The 23,255-nt window shown below is 37.3% G+C and overlaps 1 protein-coding gene and 1 long non-coding RNA gene across 9 annotated transcripts in view; one reads left to right on the plus strand and one right to left on the minus strand.

Annotated features, from left to right (window-relative positions):
• Positions 1-23,255, minus strand: part of TRPS1 (transcriptional repressor GATA binding 1) — a 216,982-nt gene that overhangs the window by 136,138 nt on the left and 57,589 nt on the right. For all 8 annotated transcript variants that reach the window (XM_061373424.1, XM_061373418.1, XM_061373425.1 and 5 more), the window contains one exon: positions 16,891-17,494. In XM_061373424.1, coding sequence (XP_061229408.1) covers positions 16,891-17,494 — 604 coding nt within the window. The remainder of the gene's footprint in view (positions 1-16,890; positions 17,495-23,255) is intronic.
• LOC133223108 (uncharacterized) lies at positions 1,233-4,246 on the plus strand. Its single transcript, XR_009728463.1, has 2 exons — positions 1,233-2,538; positions 3,809-4,246. It is a non-coding gene; the product is annotated as an uncharacterized LOC133223108 (long non-coding RNA).

Raw genomic sequence — 23,255 nt, forward strand, 5'->3', positions numbered from 1 at the left:
GATTGAAAATGACATTTAAAGTTAATGCTTTGTTTCAGTTTTAGGGCCACAAATTTGTTGTGCCTTTATACTTAAAATTTTCTATGCCTGAAATCAAGTTGCTGGATTTTGAACACTACGACAGATTTCATATTCTGAACTTGTACATTAACCTTTTGAATTCATATACCAGCTTAAATTTTGATGTACGTCAAACACAAGATGTTAGGCATATTCACTGCAGTTCTCTACATGCTTATAGCCGTGTACTGGCTTTCACCTCCTAACAGAGAACCTGCCATCTGCAATTAAATCCCTATCTTCTAAATGCAATTTATAGTTCCCAGGCCATGTTCAGTCAGCTTCCTTAGAGGACTCCATCTGTTCTGAAGCTGTTACTTCTTTTTTTTTTTTTCCCTGCTGCTATCATTATACTCTTTTTCCCAACAACTTCATAAACTCTCTTAATGTGTTCTACCTTAGCCCTTCAAGTTATCAAATGATGGCACTGTTGGTAAAAAAAAAGGACAGATTTCACACAGAAAAATAACACAAAGGTCATCCATTTTCCTTGCTATCTACAAAATTAAATCAAACAATCAAACATTGGTCTTATACAGTCTAATAATTAATATTTCAACAAAAAAAAATCATTCTTTTTTGTACAGCTTTCAACTGGCACAACTGTTAGTGTATTTCAGCCATTTGTGCTTCCAGTGCTATTAAGTGAGGGTAATTTCAGACTTTCAAGAGTTCCTCCTAGAAAAGGATATGAGGCAGGTTCACATTCTGCACATACTAACAAGAGATTAACATAGCTATGCTGGCCATGGTAGAGTTCTCCAGAAAATCCCAACAGAGGACAAAAGGTAGGCATTTTAAGTTTCCCTTTGGAGATACCATTTAATGCTTCCAGCAAACCTTCATATCCAAAAGTGTCTACTAAAAAAAAATGGTATCAGGTGGTAAAATGGACGCTGTTCTTCAATAAGTTTGCATTTATCATTTTAACTATACAGAGTTATAAAGCACATTTAGCATTTTTGTCCATTACTACAGAAAGAAGAAATGGTAGGCAATAATGTTTGACCATGCACTACCAGCTATTGAAAACAACTCTCATTTTACAACTGTGATAGGACTAGGAACCAGCTGAAGTGCTTTTGACAATAGCAAGATAATGAGTACAGTTCCATTGAAAAAAATCCTGAGGAAAATCCATCCTTTTTTGATAATTCTCTCTGGACACTATCAGTTCTTTGAAAACTTGGCTGATCTCTGGATGGAGCCTTCCTGGTTTAACAGGAGTACAGACCAATAGCAGCAGCACAAGAGCAATTCAGTGGAGGCATTGATAGGCATTATCCAAAAAACATGATACATGTAATGTCTGTTGAGACATTGAAATAACTTGTATGGAGTGGGTGGATATAAATTCTAAAGACTACCTGGATACATCAATGGCACTCTATAGCCTGCAAGTAGGCCAAAGAACCAGTAGCATTTTGCTCCATGTGAAAATGGCTTTTACATCTACAGAAGGATCACAGCAACTTCACCTGAGAGCTGCAACTTCTTCATATTTTAAAATCTTCAAAAAATAAACATTATTTTCTCTCCAGGATTCATTTAAGCAATACTGCACAGGATGATCAAAGGTAAGGCTATCATGGAGAAAGCACAAACCTCTCAAGTTTCCTTCCTGTTGTTGCTATGTTTTTGTTAGATGCATCAGTGTTTCCATAGCCTCTTAACTGAACTACATAAGTTAACTCATATAAATATAGTGTATGCTATATATATATATATATAACCAAGGTGGGTTTTTTATATAACGTATGGGTATATTCTGGGATTATATAGAGCTGGGAATACCACACTCTCATGCCCCTGTACAGTGCAAAGAGAAACCTCAAGACCAAGGGGAATTGGTCAGGCAGAAATATCCTTTCTCACATTTCACAATGGCAAATACAACTGTTAAGTTTTTCTTTTTCCATCTAGAGAGATATTATAAATATATCTGAGAAGGCACAGACTAATCTCTTACATACACCCTTGATTCAGTTCATCCCCTCTCTCCTTTGACACTGACTATAGACTTCTTAGTCATTTCAGTAAGTTTACATTTTTTTCTTAGCTATTTCCAACAAACCACAGTTACATGGCAGGGAGATGAAAGGTTGAGCAAGATTCTCAGGGCTCAAGAGTAAAGTCCCTAACAAGGCACAGCTGATCTACAGACAGACAGACAAAGATATCAACCATGTGTTGAAAATAAACAGTTGCAGTCAATTCTCTGGTGATGGTGAAAGGGGAATACCACACTGGCAATATTGGAGCAGTGAGAACAACGCTGCCACTTCTATGGACCTGCGTTAGTCCAGCGATAGGAATATATTGTTTATGCAGTCCTAGTTCTTGTGTCTAATCTGCTGTTCTCATCATCTCGACCTGACATGAATGGTTTTGAAATCATTTGTTCATGTCAGAATTGTGATAGTATCACAGTAAGGCAATTCTGTCTGCAAAAGAACAGCTCTGACTGATAGACAACAGGTAAGTGAATGCTAGATATACAATATTTTAGGTACTTTTTATAAACTTTTCTGCTTCTGAGCTGCCTCATATCCAATGTTCCCAAAGCAATTTGCTAATATTCATAAATCTCAATGTACCTTGAAAGCTACTATATAACAGAAGTATGCATCAATAGAAACACAAAAGAAATTTGCATTTGTCCCAGCTCATACAGCCTAAGAGAAGGGAGAAGGGGTCTAGCTCCTCCTACCCTATCTTTCATCCCCTCATCTCCTTCTGAGGCAATTTACCAAGCTACATAATGGACTTATAAATATCAATCTGTGAGGAGCCATTTAATACCCTGAGGTGAATATGCCCATCACAACAGCAAGTTTACCAGTTTCTGGTAGGCAAAGTCAGTCTAAGTATCTGATACCCTCCTGGTTATTGTGAAGCAGTATTTTCTTAGCAGTAATTTGGCTCTGTTGCTGAAGTGAACATACTCAAACAGAACGGTGTGTACATCTGCAACAAATGCCCATTAAAATACTGCTACCATTGCAGTAGCTTTCTGAATAATGGCAATTACCTGTACATTGTGGAAAACGTGTTATTTATGTAACTGTTTAACATTTTTCAAATTAAACCTTACATAACCACACTCAGAAAAGAGAAGGCTGCATGTGTTAATAGGTACCTGCATTGTTTACAGACTCTGCAGGTCTCCAAACAACGAACATCAATTTCAGGAAAACAAAGATACAAAAGAGAAAACAATATATTGAACAAGTAGTAATTTTCCATATTACTTTCACTTCAAGCACATATAAAATTCTTCCATACATTCTTTATATCCTCCACTAGCAAGTAAACAGTCCAATTGCAGCAAACAAAAAATCAGTTTGTCTTATTTAAAAGAAAATCAACAGTTCAGTCACAATTTTTATGAAGACATATCTCATGTTTAAGAACACAGCTCGTTAATATTTTTATCTGTTGAAAATGAATCACTGAAATCAATGAAAAACAAAATATTTGTTGATATAAAAAAATAACTAGGGCTGAAATTAGTATTTATTATTTAACCAAAGTTTCATGTATTTGAGCAGCAATTGATAATGTAATTTATTACCTATGAAAGCAGTAAGCCTGTTGAGAAGTTACTGCATTTTGTTCTTGCTATATCACTTTTAAATAGAGACACTCTTCACGAAAGGACAAACATATAAGAAGCATTAACTAAAAGAAGTTGACTAAAAGAAACTTTTAAACTTTCATTATGGATTGATTATTATTATTTTCACAGATAACCAGGGCCTGTATGATGAAATAAGAAGTCTATACAGTTTCAGGAAGCAAATCTTCGACTCTTATGCCCTGCAGCTTCCCAAAGGCAAGAGGCTGAGCAATGCACTGTAGCAGAGGAATTGCCCCCAGCACTATGATGGTGACCCTTCAGGTCAATCATCCCTGGACAAAAAAGCTATTGCCAGCACAGCTAAGGTTTGGCAACGATTTGGGAGCAAACTCTGGACCTGCATCAACCATTAGGGGTGAGAGAAGACTCTTAAAGGGAAAAAACCTGAAAGCTCAAGTATCCATTTTCCCCTAAGCAGAAAAGTTTTGGCAGTTTCTTTGTTTGTTTGTTTTTACATTGGTAATTGTATTGTTTTTCCTGGCCTCGATCCTATCTTTCAGGAGGAAAGGGGAAATTTTCACAAAAAGAAAAGAAAATTTTAATTAACTCTTGTTAGTAACATTTCAGGTTTTTTTCTTTTCTGAGCAAAGGATTATGCTGCTTCCTGTTTCACACAATAAGAACTATGGATATCTATTATTTCAGATTTCAAGCACGTCATTTTCTAGCTACATTATTTTTAGGTTCAAATGATTACAGATATTTTGTAAACAAAAAGAAATCATAATTATCAGATTGAAAGCAGACGCAGGTCACTGCAATGTAACACTTTACATAAGAATCAATAGAAATGTCAACACAACTAAAGGCACCATAAGACATTCCAGTGGAGGGAAGAAAATTTCCTTCATTTTCTACTTAGACGCCTTGCTTCCTTTATCAGCAGATGGCAAGCAAATTACTAGTTCAATCCATATGTCTGTATCTGATAGACAGTGTTCTACAAGTCTGAAATTAGTTTGAAACATTTTGATGTTGGCCAGACTACAGAGGAAAACAGGATAACTTTGTCTATTAATGAAAAGTTGGTTTTGTCATAACAAATACTTCCACAAGCTATTACCCATCCAGACTCATTCAGTCGCTAATGGAATTTGTACCCAAGGACATAATCTGTGTTTAACAGACTAACAATTTGTAGTTTCATCCAGTCTGTTCTGATGCTGTGCTCCAACACGTCTCCTTCCACTAGCTGAGGTTTACTTAGTGGGGCTGATGAAAGCAAGTAAGGCCATGAGAATATTTTTGGTAGGAAGGGTATCAGATCAGTAGGGCCATTTATGTTCACGCTAGTAGGCATTCAAGAGAGAACTTGTCAGAGCAAAGCCCATGCAGACCAGCAACCAGGCTCCAACCATGGCAAAGTGCAGATGTTGAGAAGAAGATTTAGACAATTGTGCTTAATCTCTCCCCATCAGGAAGCCTCCGTTAGTGAAGCAGGCAATGTATATTTTAGGAAAGGCAGCTCAGAGAGCCCAGACAGTTCTTATAACAAAATGAATGGTTTGGCATTTTTGCTTTCAAAAAAAAGCTCCAAATTTGGAGCATCTCAATGAGTTTTACTATAGAAAACTGTGAGTTCTGCGGAAGATTGATGGGGGAGAGAGCCAAAGCAAGCTAAAGAAGACAAGAAAAGAGAGGATACAGTGAAGCTTCCTTGCAACCTGGCCAAGCAAAGACAGAAGCAGATCTATACTGATAAAAATAGCAGACATCAGGGGTTGAGAAGCATCCACAGCCAGGCAGAGCACCAGGCACACCCCTCAGCCCTCCAGGTGCTGGGAGCCCTTCGCTGCGGACAGCCAGATGAAAGTCCTTTTATATCCCTAGAAGCTACAAAATTTAACTTCTTTGCCAAGGACCTAGAAAACCAGCACAGATAAAATATTTCTCAATTCAGTGACTTTAAAAATGTCCTTTCCTTACAACAGCTATGTACCTGGTGGACTGGTGTGCGAAATAGCTTATGCTTCACTTCTTAAGGAGGCTATCACTGAGAGCTTCAAATAGCTTTAGCAATGATTAAAGCCTCACCCCAGGCTGTCTGTTCACTCACTGAAATGATACATTTCAGAAAAAAATTCAGTCTAGAGGTCTACCCCAATGCAAACTCGGGGCATTAAAGCCAAATGAAATTCATCTAGTCCAATCCACGTGCCGGAGGGGGGGGATCTAGGTGTTACCTGCTCCGGCAGGGGGACTGGACTAGATGATCTTTTGAGGTCCCTTCCAATCTCTAGCATACTGTGATACTGTGATACTGTGATATGCAGTTGGTTTGAGTCAAACTGTGCCACACAAGAAGCCACTTAGCTGAACATTATACCAAGAAACTGAGGCACCAAATTAACAGACATCAACTATCCTCTTAATTTTTTTAGAAGTCCCTACATTAAACCTGCTCTGACAGTTCTTATGGATGACCATGGCAAAGACCTCTACCCTTCAACCGTTTAGTTGGCTATTAAAAGGTGAAGGCAAATCGATTAAGTGATTATTAACTTTACAGTCTTAAAGGCATTAAAAGATCTATTTTTAAATCCACACAGATTTAAAACTTCTGCTAAGCAGAACATAATTTGCTGTAATGGAAAAATCAGTAAAGTTGTAACATACAACTTCGCTTTAAAAATTAGTAATATTAGTTCCACAAATCATTTGGCCAGATAACTACAAAAATTCTGTGTTCAGTTGAAAAGCCTCCTCATTCTTAATTCAAAAACAGATTTTTTTAAATTTTATTTAATTTTTAAAACTAATTTGAAATTAGTAAACAAGCCAGTAAAACAGATATATGCACACAAACATATATAGGTGCCAAGATGCTTAAAAGCCTGAAGCATACAAGATTTTAATCACGTTTTCTACTAGCTCTCCCCACCCCTCAAACACTGCATAAGGTAAGGTTTATGAGAATTTAAAACAAACAGAAATATTTAATTTTCTAGCATACGTCAGTCAAATATAAATGAATTTTAGTAACATACTAATAGGTATACCATGCTACTGTCAATGGAGAACTTTACAGATGTTTGGCTTCTTTATCAGCTGCAGGGAGGAATGCCAAAATGATCACCATAACTGAGTCCATTAACTGAATTGTGAAGAGAATGCTTTTCTCAAGAAAGAAGCTGACTAAGCTTATTCTGCACAATGCAAACTTTTAAACAGATCTGGAATATATCCACTTTGGGTTGGGAGAGGAGCTGCCACATAATGTAAAAAAAAAAAATATGGAATATAACTTAGCATTTTCTCTTTTAACTCAAAAACATAACCCCATGAACATTAAAGCAGTTACTATCAGAAATAAAATCATAAATATGTAAAGATATTATTCTCCATGTGTCTTATAAACGGAATAATAGCGGGATATTAAGACTTGCTTTGATTTGAAAGCTTTCACCTTGTGGTGTCTGCCTTACAGCCTTTTAGTCATGTACAGACTGGAGCAGCAAGAGCTTTGAAGTGCCCAACTTCCAGCAAAGTTTCTAACATTTTTTTAGTAAGTCTAAAGAGGTCTGTGTGTGATTTACTGTTATTTCAGAACAAGCTCAGAAATTCGCCCTAACACAAAAAGATACAATTTCTTCAGGAAAGAATGGGAGAGTCATTTGATCACACTACCCCTATTGGTGCATGGGGAGGAGAGCAGCATGAAAATACTTTGTCAACACAATCAAGTCAAATTCAAAATACTGGATATATCAACGATGACACTGAGAACTTTAAGGGAAACAAGTCAGAGTTTTGTATAGATGAGATTTTTTTTTTATTTTCTTTATTTTTTGCATCCAGTAAATACAGTTTAAGTGATTCACAGCCAATTTCATAATTGCAGTGAAGCAGCTGTGATCAAACTCTATTTGTAGCATCATAATAAATTTGCCCCCCACCTACTAAAATTAGTTCTAAGCATCCAAAATTCCCATTTGAACATCTGACTGAACAAAACATCCATTACTTCATGCCAAAAACTGGAGGAAATAGACCTGAAATATGCCATTTTCTCACCAGAAATTGTAGGCTCCCAGAATAACATGTGAATTAAAACTCATTCTAAGCTTGTTTGCATTGCTCCTCGTTCCCATTCATAACAAATTCCCTAACAAATGTTCTGATTATTTCTCTTTTTCCTCACTTTTTTTTTTTTTAATTTAAACACAATTTCCAAATCACAGACAGTCTTGCAAGCAGAAACAGCCAACAGTACAACCCATCTGAAAATGGAGAGGGTGGAATTTTACTCTAAGCAAGTGCTGGAGGCAACCCACATGATTAAAGACTGCACCGTAAGCCATTGTTAAAAGACTGCTTCCCATAAGTGAAAACGTGTAGTTTGCCACTATGCACATCAGAGGCACATAAACCAAAATGAGGTCAAAGAAGAAATGCAAATGCCTCGCTCCAAAATTCCTGCTTTCCCTGTTTTTGTTTTGTTTGTTTGCCTTTTTATTCCAGGCTGAAGGGAAGAATAGAAATTTTAACAAAGTTAACAAAGTTAAAATTAAGATGATAATATTTTTCTTAAGTTTTTCTGTTTTCACTGGTCCTCTTGCAAAAAAGTTACATCAACATGCCCAGAGAAGTTAACCAGGAATATTGATTCAGGATGCGTATGGATCCAGCTCTTCCTGTTATGACGATAATGTTGCACAATACAGAATTTAATGCAGCTCTCCTTGCTCCCCCCTTTCAAGCTGAGAAACTGCCTTTATTCCCATTTTACAGATAGAACTGTGAGACTAAGGCCTAAAGCAGTCAAGAAATCACAGGAAATTAGCCATCCACCTAGGCAAAATATGACTCACCAACCTGAGACTTGAAAATCTCAGGCAGCACAGGGATACACAAATACAGAAAAGATTTCGAAGTCCCTTTGCAAGCTGCCTGCAAAGTGCTGCATATCCCGGGCTGCCACCATGCCATTTGTTTCAGAAATCTAATACTGTGCACAGAGGAAAAGAGGAAACATCCTTATTCCTCCTCCTGTCTTTATGTACAAAATATATCCTATCTGAACTCTAAATAGTGTAACACGCAATATGGAAGACACATATTTATAGATTTCTATTACATATGTGTATTATTAAATCACTACTACAAAGATTGTAAGGTTTTCTAAGATACATATAATGATACTTAGAAAAATGCTTAGAAAAACATCAACAGAACCATTATATTTAGCCATTATAAAGCTTCATTTTAAAACCAGAACTTGGTACAAGAAGTAAATTAATTATATTAGGCAGGAAATTGTTCACTAAATCAATTGTGCTACATTAGAGATCTTAACATTAAGACTACTTCCAAGGTGGCCACATGCATATTACAAGGGGTGCTAAGGTAACAAAAGACATTCCAGAAAACCTTTTGCATATCTCACATATATGTATTTCTGTTTCAGCACACATCTGTTCATATAACAACTATTTTCCATAGATATCATTTTTAGTTGGGTGTATTAACCGCTAGATACTTCCACAGAAAAATCACAGAACACGTGTATGCACTGTTTTTTATAAATCTGTTTTTAAATCTTTCCCATTTTGAATTTGTTCAGATGTGAACAGCATCTGGATTCCTTCAAATCAATTATAATTACAATGCTCCCTTCTTAGTCCAACAAATTAAACATTTATTTGCCGTCTATCATAATATCCCTCATTTAAAATAGTATATTTATTGTGTCTTTTAATTACCAAATACATGTAGAGGGTTGTCTGAAATTTAACACAGAAAGCAACTCTGCACTTCCAGATGTTAGAGGTATCTTCACATAGGTTTTCACTGTTCAGCACTATAGCACTTCAGGCAAAAATAGAATTATGTACAATCCTTGCCTGCATTCATCTATGAAATTTAATTTTCCATTGAAAATCTACAAGTTAGCAGCAAGTTCTGCCCTCAGACATGAATGTGTGTTTCCCATTGGATCTAGTTAGGTTAAGATTAGCCTTAGTTTCTAAGTGGAATTGAAGCTTCCATTTCACTTCAGGGATATAATCTAATGTTATGTACTACTAGCAATACAGAACAATAAAAGGGTGTATAATGGCTATAGTTGCACATAGCTTTTGAAACTTTGAAAAGCTCAATTAATTACTGAAATTAGTCATCATGCAAGAAGCTGCATTTACTTACATCCCAGTTCAAACAAGGATTCCCACTGACAGTTCTCAGAATTGTTTAGACTGGAGGGAGCTGCTCCTGCACTACGTGCCTTTGCAGTGCCCACAGCTGTGCTCTATACCCTGACACTGGTTTAACTGAGCTGCATCCCTTGTGAGCACGATTTAAAATAATAAAATAAAAATTCTGGAATGTATTTGAAGACAGTATTAAAAAATAAAAATAAAAAATAAAAAGTTGCTTACCAAGAATGGTAACATTTCCTCACTCTACATGTCCAGTTTGGAGCAAAGGGGTATGAATAAGAGTGTTTCGGTAGTGCAGAAGGGCTGAGGCAGGAGGCAGACCTCCAAATCTCACCAGAGGGAGAGGGAGGTTCCAGATTGCTGTGCCCCTCACCGAGGTCTCCTGTCCAGGCTGGGGAACAGTGCTGAGGCCCCTCTGTGCCCAGCCCCTCTCCCAGCCTGAGGTGGTGTTGGCTACAGGGAGAGCTGCAGCCAGGTGCAGAGGATCTCCCACCTTCATGCCAAGTTCAATAACCATCGATCCTTGTGGCAGCAATGGCAGGAGCAGCTGCCTCAAGCACTCAAGTGATGCTCACTCAGCAAAGCCAAGCCCTGGTGCAGGCACACAGCATCCAGGTGACAAGTGTCACCAACACCAGGACACCAAATACCAAACCAGAGAGAGCAAGAGAAGGTTCTTCTCTCCAAACTAAGAAGAGTAATATAAAATCAAGTTAATTGCATCTGACACAGACTGTCGATCTGTTTTGGCCACTCAGTTCAATAAAAAAAAAAAACAAACACTCTTTTGTTCTCATCTTCATTACCATCTCTCCTATCCAAAAGAAGCAGCTTGTTTTAAATCAAGAATTATCTCAGTTCTCCCTGCTTGAATCATTGTTATTGATCATAGCAACTTCAATAAACGCTGCTGCTTACACAGCGGCCTGGGGGCTCGTGTTGATCTCCCCAGCCCTTTGTTCCACATACTGATTCACCTTTTCATCAAGGATTTTGACGTAGCTGATGCCCTTTCACATTCCTACCGCGCCCCACCCAAATAATGATTTTATCACTTAATTCTCTTCTAAACCACATTTCGTAAAAGGGGGAAAGAAAAAAAAGCCAAGAAATAAATAAAAACTGTGCACTGACTGGTGGGTAAACATGCACGAGGTGGGGTTGTCTCTCCACATGACAGACACACCCCACACAAAAACCAGAAACATGCCTTTAGCTGGGGCAGGTTAACATTTTTCTAAAAGTTACTTTCCAGTCCTATCTGATCACTCTGTCAGGATGAGTAATGCAAAACATTCAATTTCTTGTGGGTTTGGTTCCAGTAGTTACTAAAAGCAGCCAAGTACATGTTTGTTTCTAAACTACTTGAAACCTTCAGAAAGTTATTTTAGCTTCTTCATGAGCCCTTCACCAGCACCGGGATTTCACCCGCCTCAGTTTTGCCCAGGAAACACAATGCTTCAAAACCATTTCTCTTCAAGCCCTAACTTTATTTTCTCATTTTCCTTGTCAGAGGATTCTGGCGTTTTCCAGGATGTAGTTATATTTAAAAGAGAAAAAAAAGCAGCCCTCTGCCTCCCCAGGCAGAGACTTGTGGAAACAGGTGCTTCTAAAGAAAAACGAGACTTTGGCAGCTCTCTGACCTGACAGAGCTCTGCGCATTAGTAAGACACAGTGCCTGCTGAGTTCCCCTCAGCTAATTAGAGGACCCGTATGGCAATGAATGGCTTTGACTATAAATACTTCCTGAAAGATCTCTAACAGAGTCAGAGGAAATGGGAAAAAAATGAGATGCAGCTACAGAGAAACTATTTCAGATGTTTCTTGTTTAACAGGCTGTGCTTTTTTTCCCCAAAGTGGCTGAGGGATGAGATGCAGCATCCAAGACTTCCACCAACTTACACGTAAGATGTATGATATGATTATATGCATTAAATTTGATTATATAGATATAGCATTAAGATGTTGCTATGAAAAGGTGGTTGGATGTGGAACACAATGCCAAAGCACACAGAAACTTCCAACCATTACTCTGTACTGAATGCCGAAAAACAACATTTAAACCAAGATCCTGCTCTGTGTGCTCAATCCTTCCAAGTGCTGTTCCTTATGCTCCTGCTAAAGGCAGCAGCAATACTTCTAGTAACACCAGAGAGGCAGGTTTTACCTCCAAGGACGCCTTCTGGCCAAGAACTGAATGTTTAGAGAAGTCTTGGAAATCACAAAGGCCAGTTCAGCATTTCCACTGTGCTGCAGCTATCTGGCATCTAACTTGGTGGATAACTGGAGTCAGTACTTTATAATAGGAGAAATAATGTTTCATCACTAGGGATTGTGCCTGATATTTATTATGCTGATATTAAAACAATTATATGTAAATTTACTACGTACGTACCAATCGGTTATTTTAAAATTAGCTCTGTCAATTGGCCACATAGGAAATCAGAAAAAGCTATTTCCCTTCTCCCTGCTTTGCCTTCTCCTGTCTCCCCAAATTTAAAGCTGAATAACCAGCTCTAGACAGAACAGTGTATGAAATATCAGAAGGGGAAATATCACAGACTTTTTTTCTTCTCTTCTTAAAGAAAATGGAAACTTTCTTGAAATGCTGTGATTTCCTGTAGTGTGGAAACAGTCTCATCGCTACAGTGCAAAATAAGCTTGATTTAAGCGAAGAGATGACTTTATCCCTTGCTCCATATAAAAAGCCCACCGCAAAGGCTAACATAACTTCAGTTAGATATTTAACGTTACAGCATGGAGTCTGCCTTTGATAAAAATCACCAGTATCTCTGCAATAATTTGACAATCTCTCTCCCTCTGATATTACAGAAATACCCCCATAATCATGAATTATGATTAATACACATACATCTCCCTTTTGCCTTCAGGTCTATGAAGCACTGTAGGCACACCTATCTATGCTATTCCGCATTGGCTAAACCACAATGTGAGGGAGCGATGCTAACCAGTACATTTAAGTGGACTAACTAGGTCTGTGTATAGGTCTGAAGGCTCAGGCTGCAATTCCTAATTTTGTGGAAAACTTTGTTCTGCAGTGGCCACACATACCAAAACAGGACACTTCATTTAAAAGCAGTTTAGCAAAAAGCTCCTGCTGTCCAAGATCTGCGTTGTCAAAGCATTAACCAATCTGCCTGGCCTGTAGTCTGCTGGCTGCCAATGTGCTACCAAAAAAAAGGAACATTTTTGCATCTCAATAGACATTCCAGTATCAACAAATCTTTAAACTATAAAATCAGCTACTCTAAGGAAGAGCAGAAATAATGTCTACATTGTACCACAATGAGGTACATTTTTTGTAATTCCCATTTGCAAAACATACCAATTCACTGGAAGTACAGCTGCTGGAAACATTTTAATAAGAAAAATAAATTAAAGCTACTCAAAAAAAGTGTACCAAGCCCCTGAGAAAGATTCTGTTACATACACACGGCTTGGAAGCACTCTCGGGGAAAAAGGTGCGTCCACTGCATACGTATTCTTGCGCACATGCAGAGTTCAAGCTATCGCCACTGCACCATCCCCAGCTCCCGGAAGGTCACAAGCAATTTGGTCTTTTAGCTGCTAAAAACCAAAGAAATCCTACCCTAATGACTCCCACAAATAATCTACTGTAACACAGAGTCTGGGGAGGGAACATGTCCATCATACATTGAAGGAATGCAAGAAAGCAGCATATAAACAGTTTACACAACATGCAAAGCTGAAAAACACTCCAAGCAATTTCCAAAAGTTTACAGTTACCCTGTAGGCATTAGGGATTGCTGTGGGCAACTGTAGATATTCACCTCTTCCCTGGTTGATCTATATCGTCTTTGATATTTTATTAAAATGCTAATCACTTATAAACTCAGTATATAGAAAAGCCACTTGCAGTATTAATCTCTATCTATATAAAAAAATGTGAGAACATAATCTGCCTTTTCCCTTGCCCCCATCACGAGAACTGAAAAATGAAAAGCACATGGTACTACTGCTACTGTGAAATCATTACAAATCATTTCTAATAAGCAGAACCACTTTATAAATACTAAATAGGCAGTACAACCAAAGAGATGTCTTCGATTTTTTTTTTCAGTCCATTCCTCAGTGTTTATTCTCTGAGTAATTCCAAATTTTTGGCTTCCTCTGTGTCAATCTTTGGGGGGCAAAAAAATATAGGTATCCACAGTGATTTTTATTACAGGTCTTGTTTCCTAGTCACCAGTCATCCTGGGATACAGTATTTTGCATGAGCATTCATTATATGATACCAGAAGTATGTATTGATTTAACGCTTGGCTTTTAGAAAGGACCAACTTTTAGCACATTAGCTATTTAGCTATTTCTACTAGCTATTCCACATTAGAAAATAGATTTCACCAAAATCATGAGACATTGCTTAACAATACAGAGTCTTTTTTTTTTATTTCTGAAGATTACAAAAATGAGCTTTTTTCAGAATGGAAGTTCTTTTCTGAATCATTCCTAATTGTGTCTGGGCCAAGTGAGCTTCAGGCATACGTATAACATATATGTATGCCAGAAAATATCAACACTAAGCTCCCATAGGTCAAGCTGACCATCATTTTGTCGTCTTCTTTACTGGCTTCAGTACTGCATCTCATAACTGTCTACCAAAAACTAAATCAAGAACAAAATAAAAGAGTTAGGTTTCTATGATCTTTCTTACAGATCCAGGGAATAGTGAATTAATATCACCTACAGAAACACACTCCTACATCTCTTATCCTTCAGATCACCCCTTACCTTTAAGAAGTTTGAATTCTGTTTTCCTCTATCCATCAATAGCAGTGAAATATATATGATTAATGACTCTGTTCACCAGATGAAGTAAGTTAACCTCTTTCCCCCTCCGTCTCTTTTTTTAAGTATTTCAAACTGACAAAGGCCACTTGCCAAATTTTCAAAGAAGAAAAGTAAAAATGAAAATATTATAACTAAAGAAATACCCAGACAAACAAGTCCCTGGCACAAAGGAGTTCAAAAAGCAGGCAGCTAAAAATGTACAGAAAATAATTTCTCTTTGAAGAGTAAGGTTTTACCACTCAGCATAGACCTAATCCACTAATAAATCCTTTTACAAATCTTACAAAAGTTGGGTTGTACATATTTTAAAATGCAAGGAACTAATGTGTATACACTATTAATAAACAAAAATAAGACCTTCACCCCCCTCACCCCTCCTCCATAAAACCACTGAAATTTCAGATACTTCATATTTCTGAATATCCAAAAGTGATCAAAGTATTTCCAAAATGATAAAAAGACTGGTTTGAAAATATATATATGCATTTTGTACAAAGACTTTTGTATGAAGTCTCTTTAAAAGTGCCCTGTATTCACCAATGGTTATAACTGATAATACAATGGTCTTATTTTACTATTTACTAAGATTTTAGGCTACAGCTACCAACCGAATTTAGACCTCCATAGAGCTGAATCTGCATACTATCACATCCCTCTGCAGATTTTGTTTAGTTGTTCTTTTTCATTCTTTAGCAGTAAAAAAATAAAATCTGTATTCTGATAATCCATAATATAAATGGCCAATATGTCTGTGCACTGCTAAGAAGCACTACCAGAATTGAAGTTGGTTGTAACTAGCATCATATATACAGCATAAATTCCACTGCTATTCAGATATATGTACATATATCCATATACATATATTATATTATATACATAATACCTATTTCCAAATGGACGACAGAAATAAAATCCTGTCATTCACAGCGTGCACAGGTCCAAGTTTGTAACAGGGAACCTGTAGTACCATAACTGCTTCTCTAGACTTGAAATAGGACAACAACAACTATTTGTAACCTGGAAGTTACAAAAGACTGTGGTCCCCTGAACTGCATGCAGGCTTTAAATGACATACACATTACTTTATAATTGAAATAACTGCAATATTTTTAAGACCACTGACTTAATTCAAAAAGGGATTGTAAGATTTACATATGTATACAGAGACCTATATATAGGTATAATCTTAGCAGACCATGGAATAAAACATTTATCTTGCCTTTTGTATTCTTCTTACATGTAGTTCACTCTTACAGTAATGGATGTTATGGTTATAAATATTCTTATAAAAGACAGCAAAGAAAAACAGATGATAATCACTTCCATTCTAGTGAGGCTTGTAGGCAGACTGACCATGCCTATAGCAAGTTTGTAGAAGTTCAGATAGGGAGTAGCCCCTGAAAATATGCAGAGAAAATTCTCAAGGAGAAAGGCACTTATTTGTCTCCCTGTTCAGCTCCTGAAAATTTTGGAGCTTTTCTAACCTCAGATTTCTCTACAGTGGGAAAAGCATACCTTGATGGAAGGGGAAGTCCCTTATGCATAGGTCCTTTTGCTTTAAGAAAAGACCGAAGAGGAATTATTTGGTGTAACAAATATTCTCTTTATCACCCAAGTTCCTTCCTTTTCTCATTTTTTCTTTTGCTTCCAAGGCAACCAGACAAGTGTCAAAATTGGTACATAAATACGTTGCTTTACCAAAAAAAAAAAAGGTTACTTTTTATCAGTATTTTACTCAGGTTTCATATTCTTAGATATTTAATAATGTGAAATCTTGCTTAAGTGTGAACTGTCACACCACCATAAAATTTAAGAGGTGATTAGTTGTTTTAGTGTAACAGATGTGCAGCCTTCTGGGGTTCTAAACCTTCCTTCTTCACACGCATCATCAACCTGCACAGTTAGCAGGAATGATTAAACAAAATTCAGTCAGAGCTAAATAGTAAAAGCAGAAGCACTAATACTGCATCAATATATACACTGTTTTATGCAAACACCTTGGCACATTTGCTTGCCAGTTTAGCTCTACAAGTTTGAATCTTTCAGTCTTTTCCTTGACATTTTTTTTTCCTCTATGCATGAAAAAAAAAAACCCGAGACACATTACCCTGGAACTGAAAAAATCATTTGCATGCCTAATTAAACAGAACATACATAAACATTAAAATCAAGAAGAAGAAAAGAAAGAGAGCTTCCTACCCGCAATAAGGACTGGGATTCGTCCTTTGCCTTGCTGTCCCCGGATCCAGAGAAGGGCTGGGTGAGCTGCCCGGCTTTCTCTGATGCTCCGGCTGGCACGCCCTGCATGAAGCCCTTGCTCTCCACTGCCAAGCCGTAAATGGGCCGCGCAAGATGGGCAGCTTCTACATTTGGACTATCCCTTAAAGGCTTTGGCTGCTCTTGGCCAACGGACACTGGGGTCAATAAGCCTAGACTGGTCTGTGTGTATGATGGGCTCCCCCTCAAAACGTCTGTTCCTCTCCAGGTCACGTTGCGAAGATCATCACTAGGACTGTCAGTCCAACCTTTCTCTTTGAGCACTTCTTTATCTTCTATTTTTTCCCTCTTCACTATGCTGTCAGATATGGGCTCCCCCATTTTGGGGTCTGGATTAATCAGACTGTAGACCTTGAGGTCAATTTTTGGCTCCTCCTTGATAGACGAAACACCATGACTGTCCTCCCCATTGGCTGTAGTGACGTCCATCTCCTGACAGTGCACAGTGTTGAAGTGCTCTAGTAGTGACTGAGTGTCAACAGCTGTGAAGCTGCACTGACGACATTTGTAGCAGTTGTGTACTCTCCTGGAAGAAAACAAGAAGTGTATTAACATGAGAGTCTCCCCTTGGCCTTGCCTCTCACAGTGGTTTTACCTACCAAGATGAAGAAAATAAATCAAACTTAGATTATGATTCTCTTTAAATAAAGCAAGCAGGTTTACTTTGGTGTCCCACACAAAATGGGGAAAGTGCTTCTGTTTTTCCCACACACACAACTTGCAATGGCCTCCTATCATTCATTCACACTCCACTGCATTATTCCAAACTTCACATAATTTTCACTGGGATTTTGTGTTTCTTCCTTTACACTTTTCACTTTCTATTGTGGTAGAAACACTGAAGTAACACACTTTTTTTTAACCAAAATCAAATAGTTAGATGAGGACAGTCGTCTTTGCATAAAAAAAAATAACACTTCACGTAACACAGATCTATGCTTGAAAGTTAAAATGTTTTAAGAAAGTCTTTTGCTTTCCACCATTTTCATATACTTTTGGTTGACAAAGATGATTTCGAATGGAGCTCTGTTTAACTTAGTTATGGATAAGAATACACCAAAGGATAGAAGATTGTACACAAGAAACAGTACTGATTTGTTCTCCATGGACATTTCAACACAACTTTAAAAAAAGATGCTGCTCTAAAGAAAAAGCAGAATAGCTGGCTCTGTCACTACAAACTGTGTTTTCCTGTCAAATACAGAAATGGAGTAGTGTGGAATAATGTGCCTTCCTGTTTTTATATTCCAAAAGCCTATACAAAGTACTGCATTACTAAATTATGTAAAGCATATGTTTCCACATGAGAACAACATGTTACCCATTTACTGTATCTATCATAGGAACAGAACACTGTTTATGAGCTCTGTAATGCCATTATGAATAATTGTTTATAGCACAGGAGCGGTCAGAGCCCTCCATCATGCTCTGGGCCCCACTGCGCCCGGCGCCGTACCAACCTAAAATACCGTCCCTGCCCTTCAAAATATACATAAACTCTGCAAAGGCTTCTCCCTACAGGCACACTCACACATCCACACCCCAGGCATTCAGAATCACAACAGCATCTCTAGCCAAGCTAAAATACGAGCCTTTTGCTATCCACACAGGACAAAACTTGTATGAGAAATCTGTTACTGCCCTGACAACTCCAATTGTTAGAATTAATTCTTTTGAGGCCAAATCTTAGTCTCAGTGAAGTCGATGGCAAAACTCCCATTGACTTCAGTAAGAGCAGGATTTGGCTCTTGGTGCATCTGTAGAGCTGGAATGATATACAAAATGTCCCGTTTTAGAATATGAAGGCTTAGAAGGGACAACTTGCCAAACTTATTAAACCCCCTTGTCTTCCTTTTTTCCTTTTGCTGGAAAAACAAAACATATGTTATTTACATTGTCTGAGTTTCTTGCAGTTTTGTCAGAGAGCAGACACATTCAGATTCAAGCTTTTTAGCCCTTGTGAAATATCAGTTTTCTTTTTGTCATTTTCCGCATTCACATTCATTTTAAGGGACTAGATGGACTCATTCAGTCATACAAAAAAATAGAGTCAGCTATTCTCCACATAGCCTTATGGCAACAAAACGTACTTGTGGGAGAGCAAGCTGTAGGTTAAGATCCTGTTCTGGCTGTGTTCCTTTTTCTTCATTCTACAATTGTTTTTTATTAAAATCAGCTTGTCTCTCGATGCGACACTAATATATTCTCTCTTGCAACTTAATTCTTTTCTAAACCGAGCTTAATTCTCTTCCGAACCAAAAAAAAAAAAAAGAAAGTGCTATCTGATCAAAACCATTTTATAAATACAAAAAGCCAAGTTATAAAGAGGGTCAGCCCTGTAAAGATGGGATACCATTGGGAAAGTCCAAGTTAGACAGGGGCTAGTTATCTTGAAAGCCAAGTTAAACAAGACACCATTTGGGGCAAATGGCTCAACCACACACTCTCCACATGTGAAAGTTTATCAATCCTTTGGGAGGCTACTTAGCCCTAAGTGTCTCTTGTTTAACCTGGCTGTTTCAATAGCTAACCCCCTTTCATAACTTGGCTCTCATCTACAGATATCACACCTCTAAGCAGCTGATCTTTTTCTGTCTAACTTGACTTTCTACTCTCTCCTTCCACTCTGGTTAAATGTTTTTCATCAGGAGCAATGTACGCCACAGGAGTGATACCACACTTCTGAGGCCACAAATAAATGCCAAACATTAGATACAGTTGTAACTACATGGCTGAGGTCCAACTAATATCACCTTTATTAAATTAAAGTTTTGTTCATTTAATTTATTTATAATAGATTCAAAGAGAGTCATACAAACATTCCTTCATTTTTCTGTGAGATTGTGACAGGCACTGTGATGTGGAAAAGATGAGGACTGATTTAGGTAGACAGTAATCCAACAGGCATTGTTTTCAGGACATACACTTTCCTAGTATGCATTAAAAAGTAATCTCTGCCATCAACACTATAAATCTTCATATTTCACATGGGTTTGTCCTGCATATTATTCTATCCAGAAGCTCTGAAAAGTAAGTTAAGGCTTGGAACTAGCCAATGTAAGTCACAGCTTCAAATAATAAAATAAGAACTATCATCAGCTATTAGAGAACTTCTAAAAGCTGGAAATTTATTCTTTCCCAGAACACGGCATAAAAAGAAAACGTTTTAATCTCTGAATGTTTTCACCTCACCCTGATAGCAATCTAGGAAACAAGTTGGCAATGTTTGATTACTTTTTATACTAGAATTTAAACCTACCCCACGTTTCTAAATGCCCAAGTTACATCTAGATTTGTGCACTAAGCTCCTTGACGGTAAGCAACAAAACTTTAAAAATTCCAATTTGCAAAGTGCAAAATAAGCACTCCCATGCATTACCTGGAAGTTACACTTCACAGCTAAACCACAGTTATACCATCTGAAACTCAGAATTAACCAGGTGTGATACAGTGTATCGGTATACAGCTGATCAAAGGACAGATGTTTGAGGAAAATCTCAGCATGGAAGAAAGCGATGTAAATGAAGGAGGAAACATCATTTGCCCTTTTGTGATCTTGCTTATACACCACTCAACTGCAGGTTGAAGCCATAAACTGGCATTATCTTCAATGTGGCATTGAGATGGCAATGTCATCCCATCTATTGATGTCACTCAGCATTACTATTTTCCCTACAAAATAAATCAAAGACCTAATTATTCGTAGACATTAAAACATTTATGGCCCAATCCCAAGATTAAATGTCAAGGAATTTAGGCCAAACCTTTGCTGAACTGTTACATTCTGACAACTTAATAAAATCCTATCATTATTTATTTGTACTGAAATGTACTTCAATTGGGTGCTATACAATACAAAATCTTGAAGTTGGAGAGATTAGACTGGGGGGTGGGGGTGATTAATTTAATGTTCTTTACTTGAGCTTTCTAATAGGCCGCGATACTCCTGACACCAGCCGGTTGTTAATTAAGTCTTGTTGACATACTTCTAACTAGACTGAGGTATTACAAAAATCTGTTACAAACCAAGTAATTTTTTTGTTTGTTGTTTAAATTACCTGAAGACATTCCTAAGCTCTCGAACGTAGAAAATATTCTGGATGAAGGTAAAGCCATTGTATCACTTCCATTTTTTGTATGTTTTGAATTTCATTATGAATATAATTACTAGTATTTCCCATGCAGAAACTGGCTTATAGGAAAGGTTACTTTTGGATGGGTGCTGTTCTCAGGCTTGTGGAGAGCAGAAAATATTCAGAAGGAAAGACAATGAGCAAAGCAAGCAAGAAAATTCAGTGGAGGGTCTGAAAGGATAGAATGGGCAGAATGGAGAGCAAGGCTGAGATGAAAGGAGAGCAAAAGCCTTTGGCAAGAGCAAACAAGTTCAGAGCAGTGAATTAAGGTGTCAGGAGGATGGAAAAGGTCCTCGCAGCTGCTGCTATTGTTCAATGAAGGAAGGCTCCTGCTCTGCTGATAACCAGGGAGCTGGTAGGCCTCAATTTACACTTTTGCCCTCGGCTGGCTTCTCTGTACATGTCCCAAAGGCTCCACATTTCCCTAATCTGCACATCTAAGACCCTGCTCCAGCTTCTGCTGCCTGACAGTGCAGGAGGCAGCTCCAATAGCCTTGCGCAACCCTAGTGCTGGGGAGGCAGGAGCCCCAAGTATCCCTTTGCCCTTTATTCCTCTACCTCATTTATGTTTACAGACAGGGAATTATTAATTTGAAATTAACTTGAAACTTAATTTCAAATGAGAAACTCTGCCATTTAAATTTTCTAAATAATTTATCATAAAAACTTCTCTACACTATTTTCAAAGTTTACAGTTCATTTGAGTCTCTTTTCTTTTTCTGTTTTGCAGTTGCTTAATGTATCAACTACCGTATCTTGGTTCTAACAGTTTAGAGCATTTTTCAGCATAGCATTTTTGATTACTACTAGCACTGACCAAATACTTTGTTGTTAGTCTTTTTTGACAAATACAAATTACATGAAAAATTCTAATATTTGCAAAAATGAGAAGATGCCATTTTAACATCTCTTTTAGAAAAATTAAAACCAAACCAGGACCTTCTGGGTGAAGCCTCTTTCATTTTGAAGGAAAAAAAAAAATAAATAAATTCAAAATTAATTCTTTTGTAGCAAGTAAGAAAACAATCTCTAGCCTAAATGATCCAACACACAAAATTTCCCCAAATACTCAGTTTGATTTTTATCTAAATTACAACTGTTGGCAATTTTTAGCTCAACACAATACCAGACACTTTTAAGGAAAAACTAAGCTTCGCAATGAACATGAAGAGTACCTGATTCCTCAGAGGTATAATGGAAAATGAGCACTAACAGACATAGTAGAAAATGAAGGCAAATAAACCTTCTGGGGATTTATTTGAGTAAGCACTTTTTAGTGAGGTTTAAATACAAGTAAACTCAAGTGCAATGTGATTCAGTAACTTCAAGTTTAACTGAACAGCTCTCAAATAATCATGTCAAGAAATATTGAATGAGCATGAAGTGTAAGTATATGTTTCTGAAGAGAGAAAACTTGGAAAGAACCACTTCTGCAAATTCTAATACTGTTGCAAATACATGGCTGCAAAGGAATAATATTGGGACATAAAAAAAACTTTTAGCTAGCAGACATGGTGAAACTGTAGATGTAGAGCCAAAAGAAAACAAGATTTAAAAAAAATAAATAAATTAATTAAGCATGCTGTTCAGGCATATGACTCAAAACCAAAACTAATTAAAAAGGCAGACAAAAAATACATGAACTGAAATATGTAAGTAGCATCTAAAGCCAGCTCTGATACTCACAGATTATCAAGGGTAAACTTAAATATGTGAACAGCAGATCACTTTCTGCTACCACAGTGATGCTCAGTATTATGTTTACTGTTAGAATCCATTCAGCTACTTATATAAATGGACAGGGTTTAGGCACATGTGCATGTATAGTATTTTAAATACATCAGAAATACGTAACGTGTGGCATAACTGCTTTACTGAGATAAACGGATGAAGACACAGAGAAGACCAGATAGGACGCGAGCTCACTTCACCTCAGCATGGTTGTGTGTCACATAACCCCCTAACACCACTATTTTACAGATGTTCTAGTTTTCAAAAATCTGAATTATTCTTTAGTTCATAAAATAAAAAGGGAAAGAAAATACATATCAGATATGTGCAAATTTTCTATTAAAAAAGGCATTATGATAATAATAATAATAAAAATAGAATTTATAATGCCTCAAAAGGCCTTCTTTCTATTTGTTTTAGTGT

Source organism: Neopsephotus bourkii, unplaced genomic scaffold, assembly GCF_033783945.1.
Source record: "Neopsephotus bourkii isolate Nb327-2 ecotype Australia unplaced genomic scaffold, CSIRO-AGI_Nbou_v1 NB_1630, whole genome shotgun sequence".
NCBI classification, from domain to species: domain Eukaryota; kingdom Metazoa; phylum Chordata; class Aves; order Psittaciformes; family Psittacidae; genus Neopsephotus; species Neopsephotus bourkii.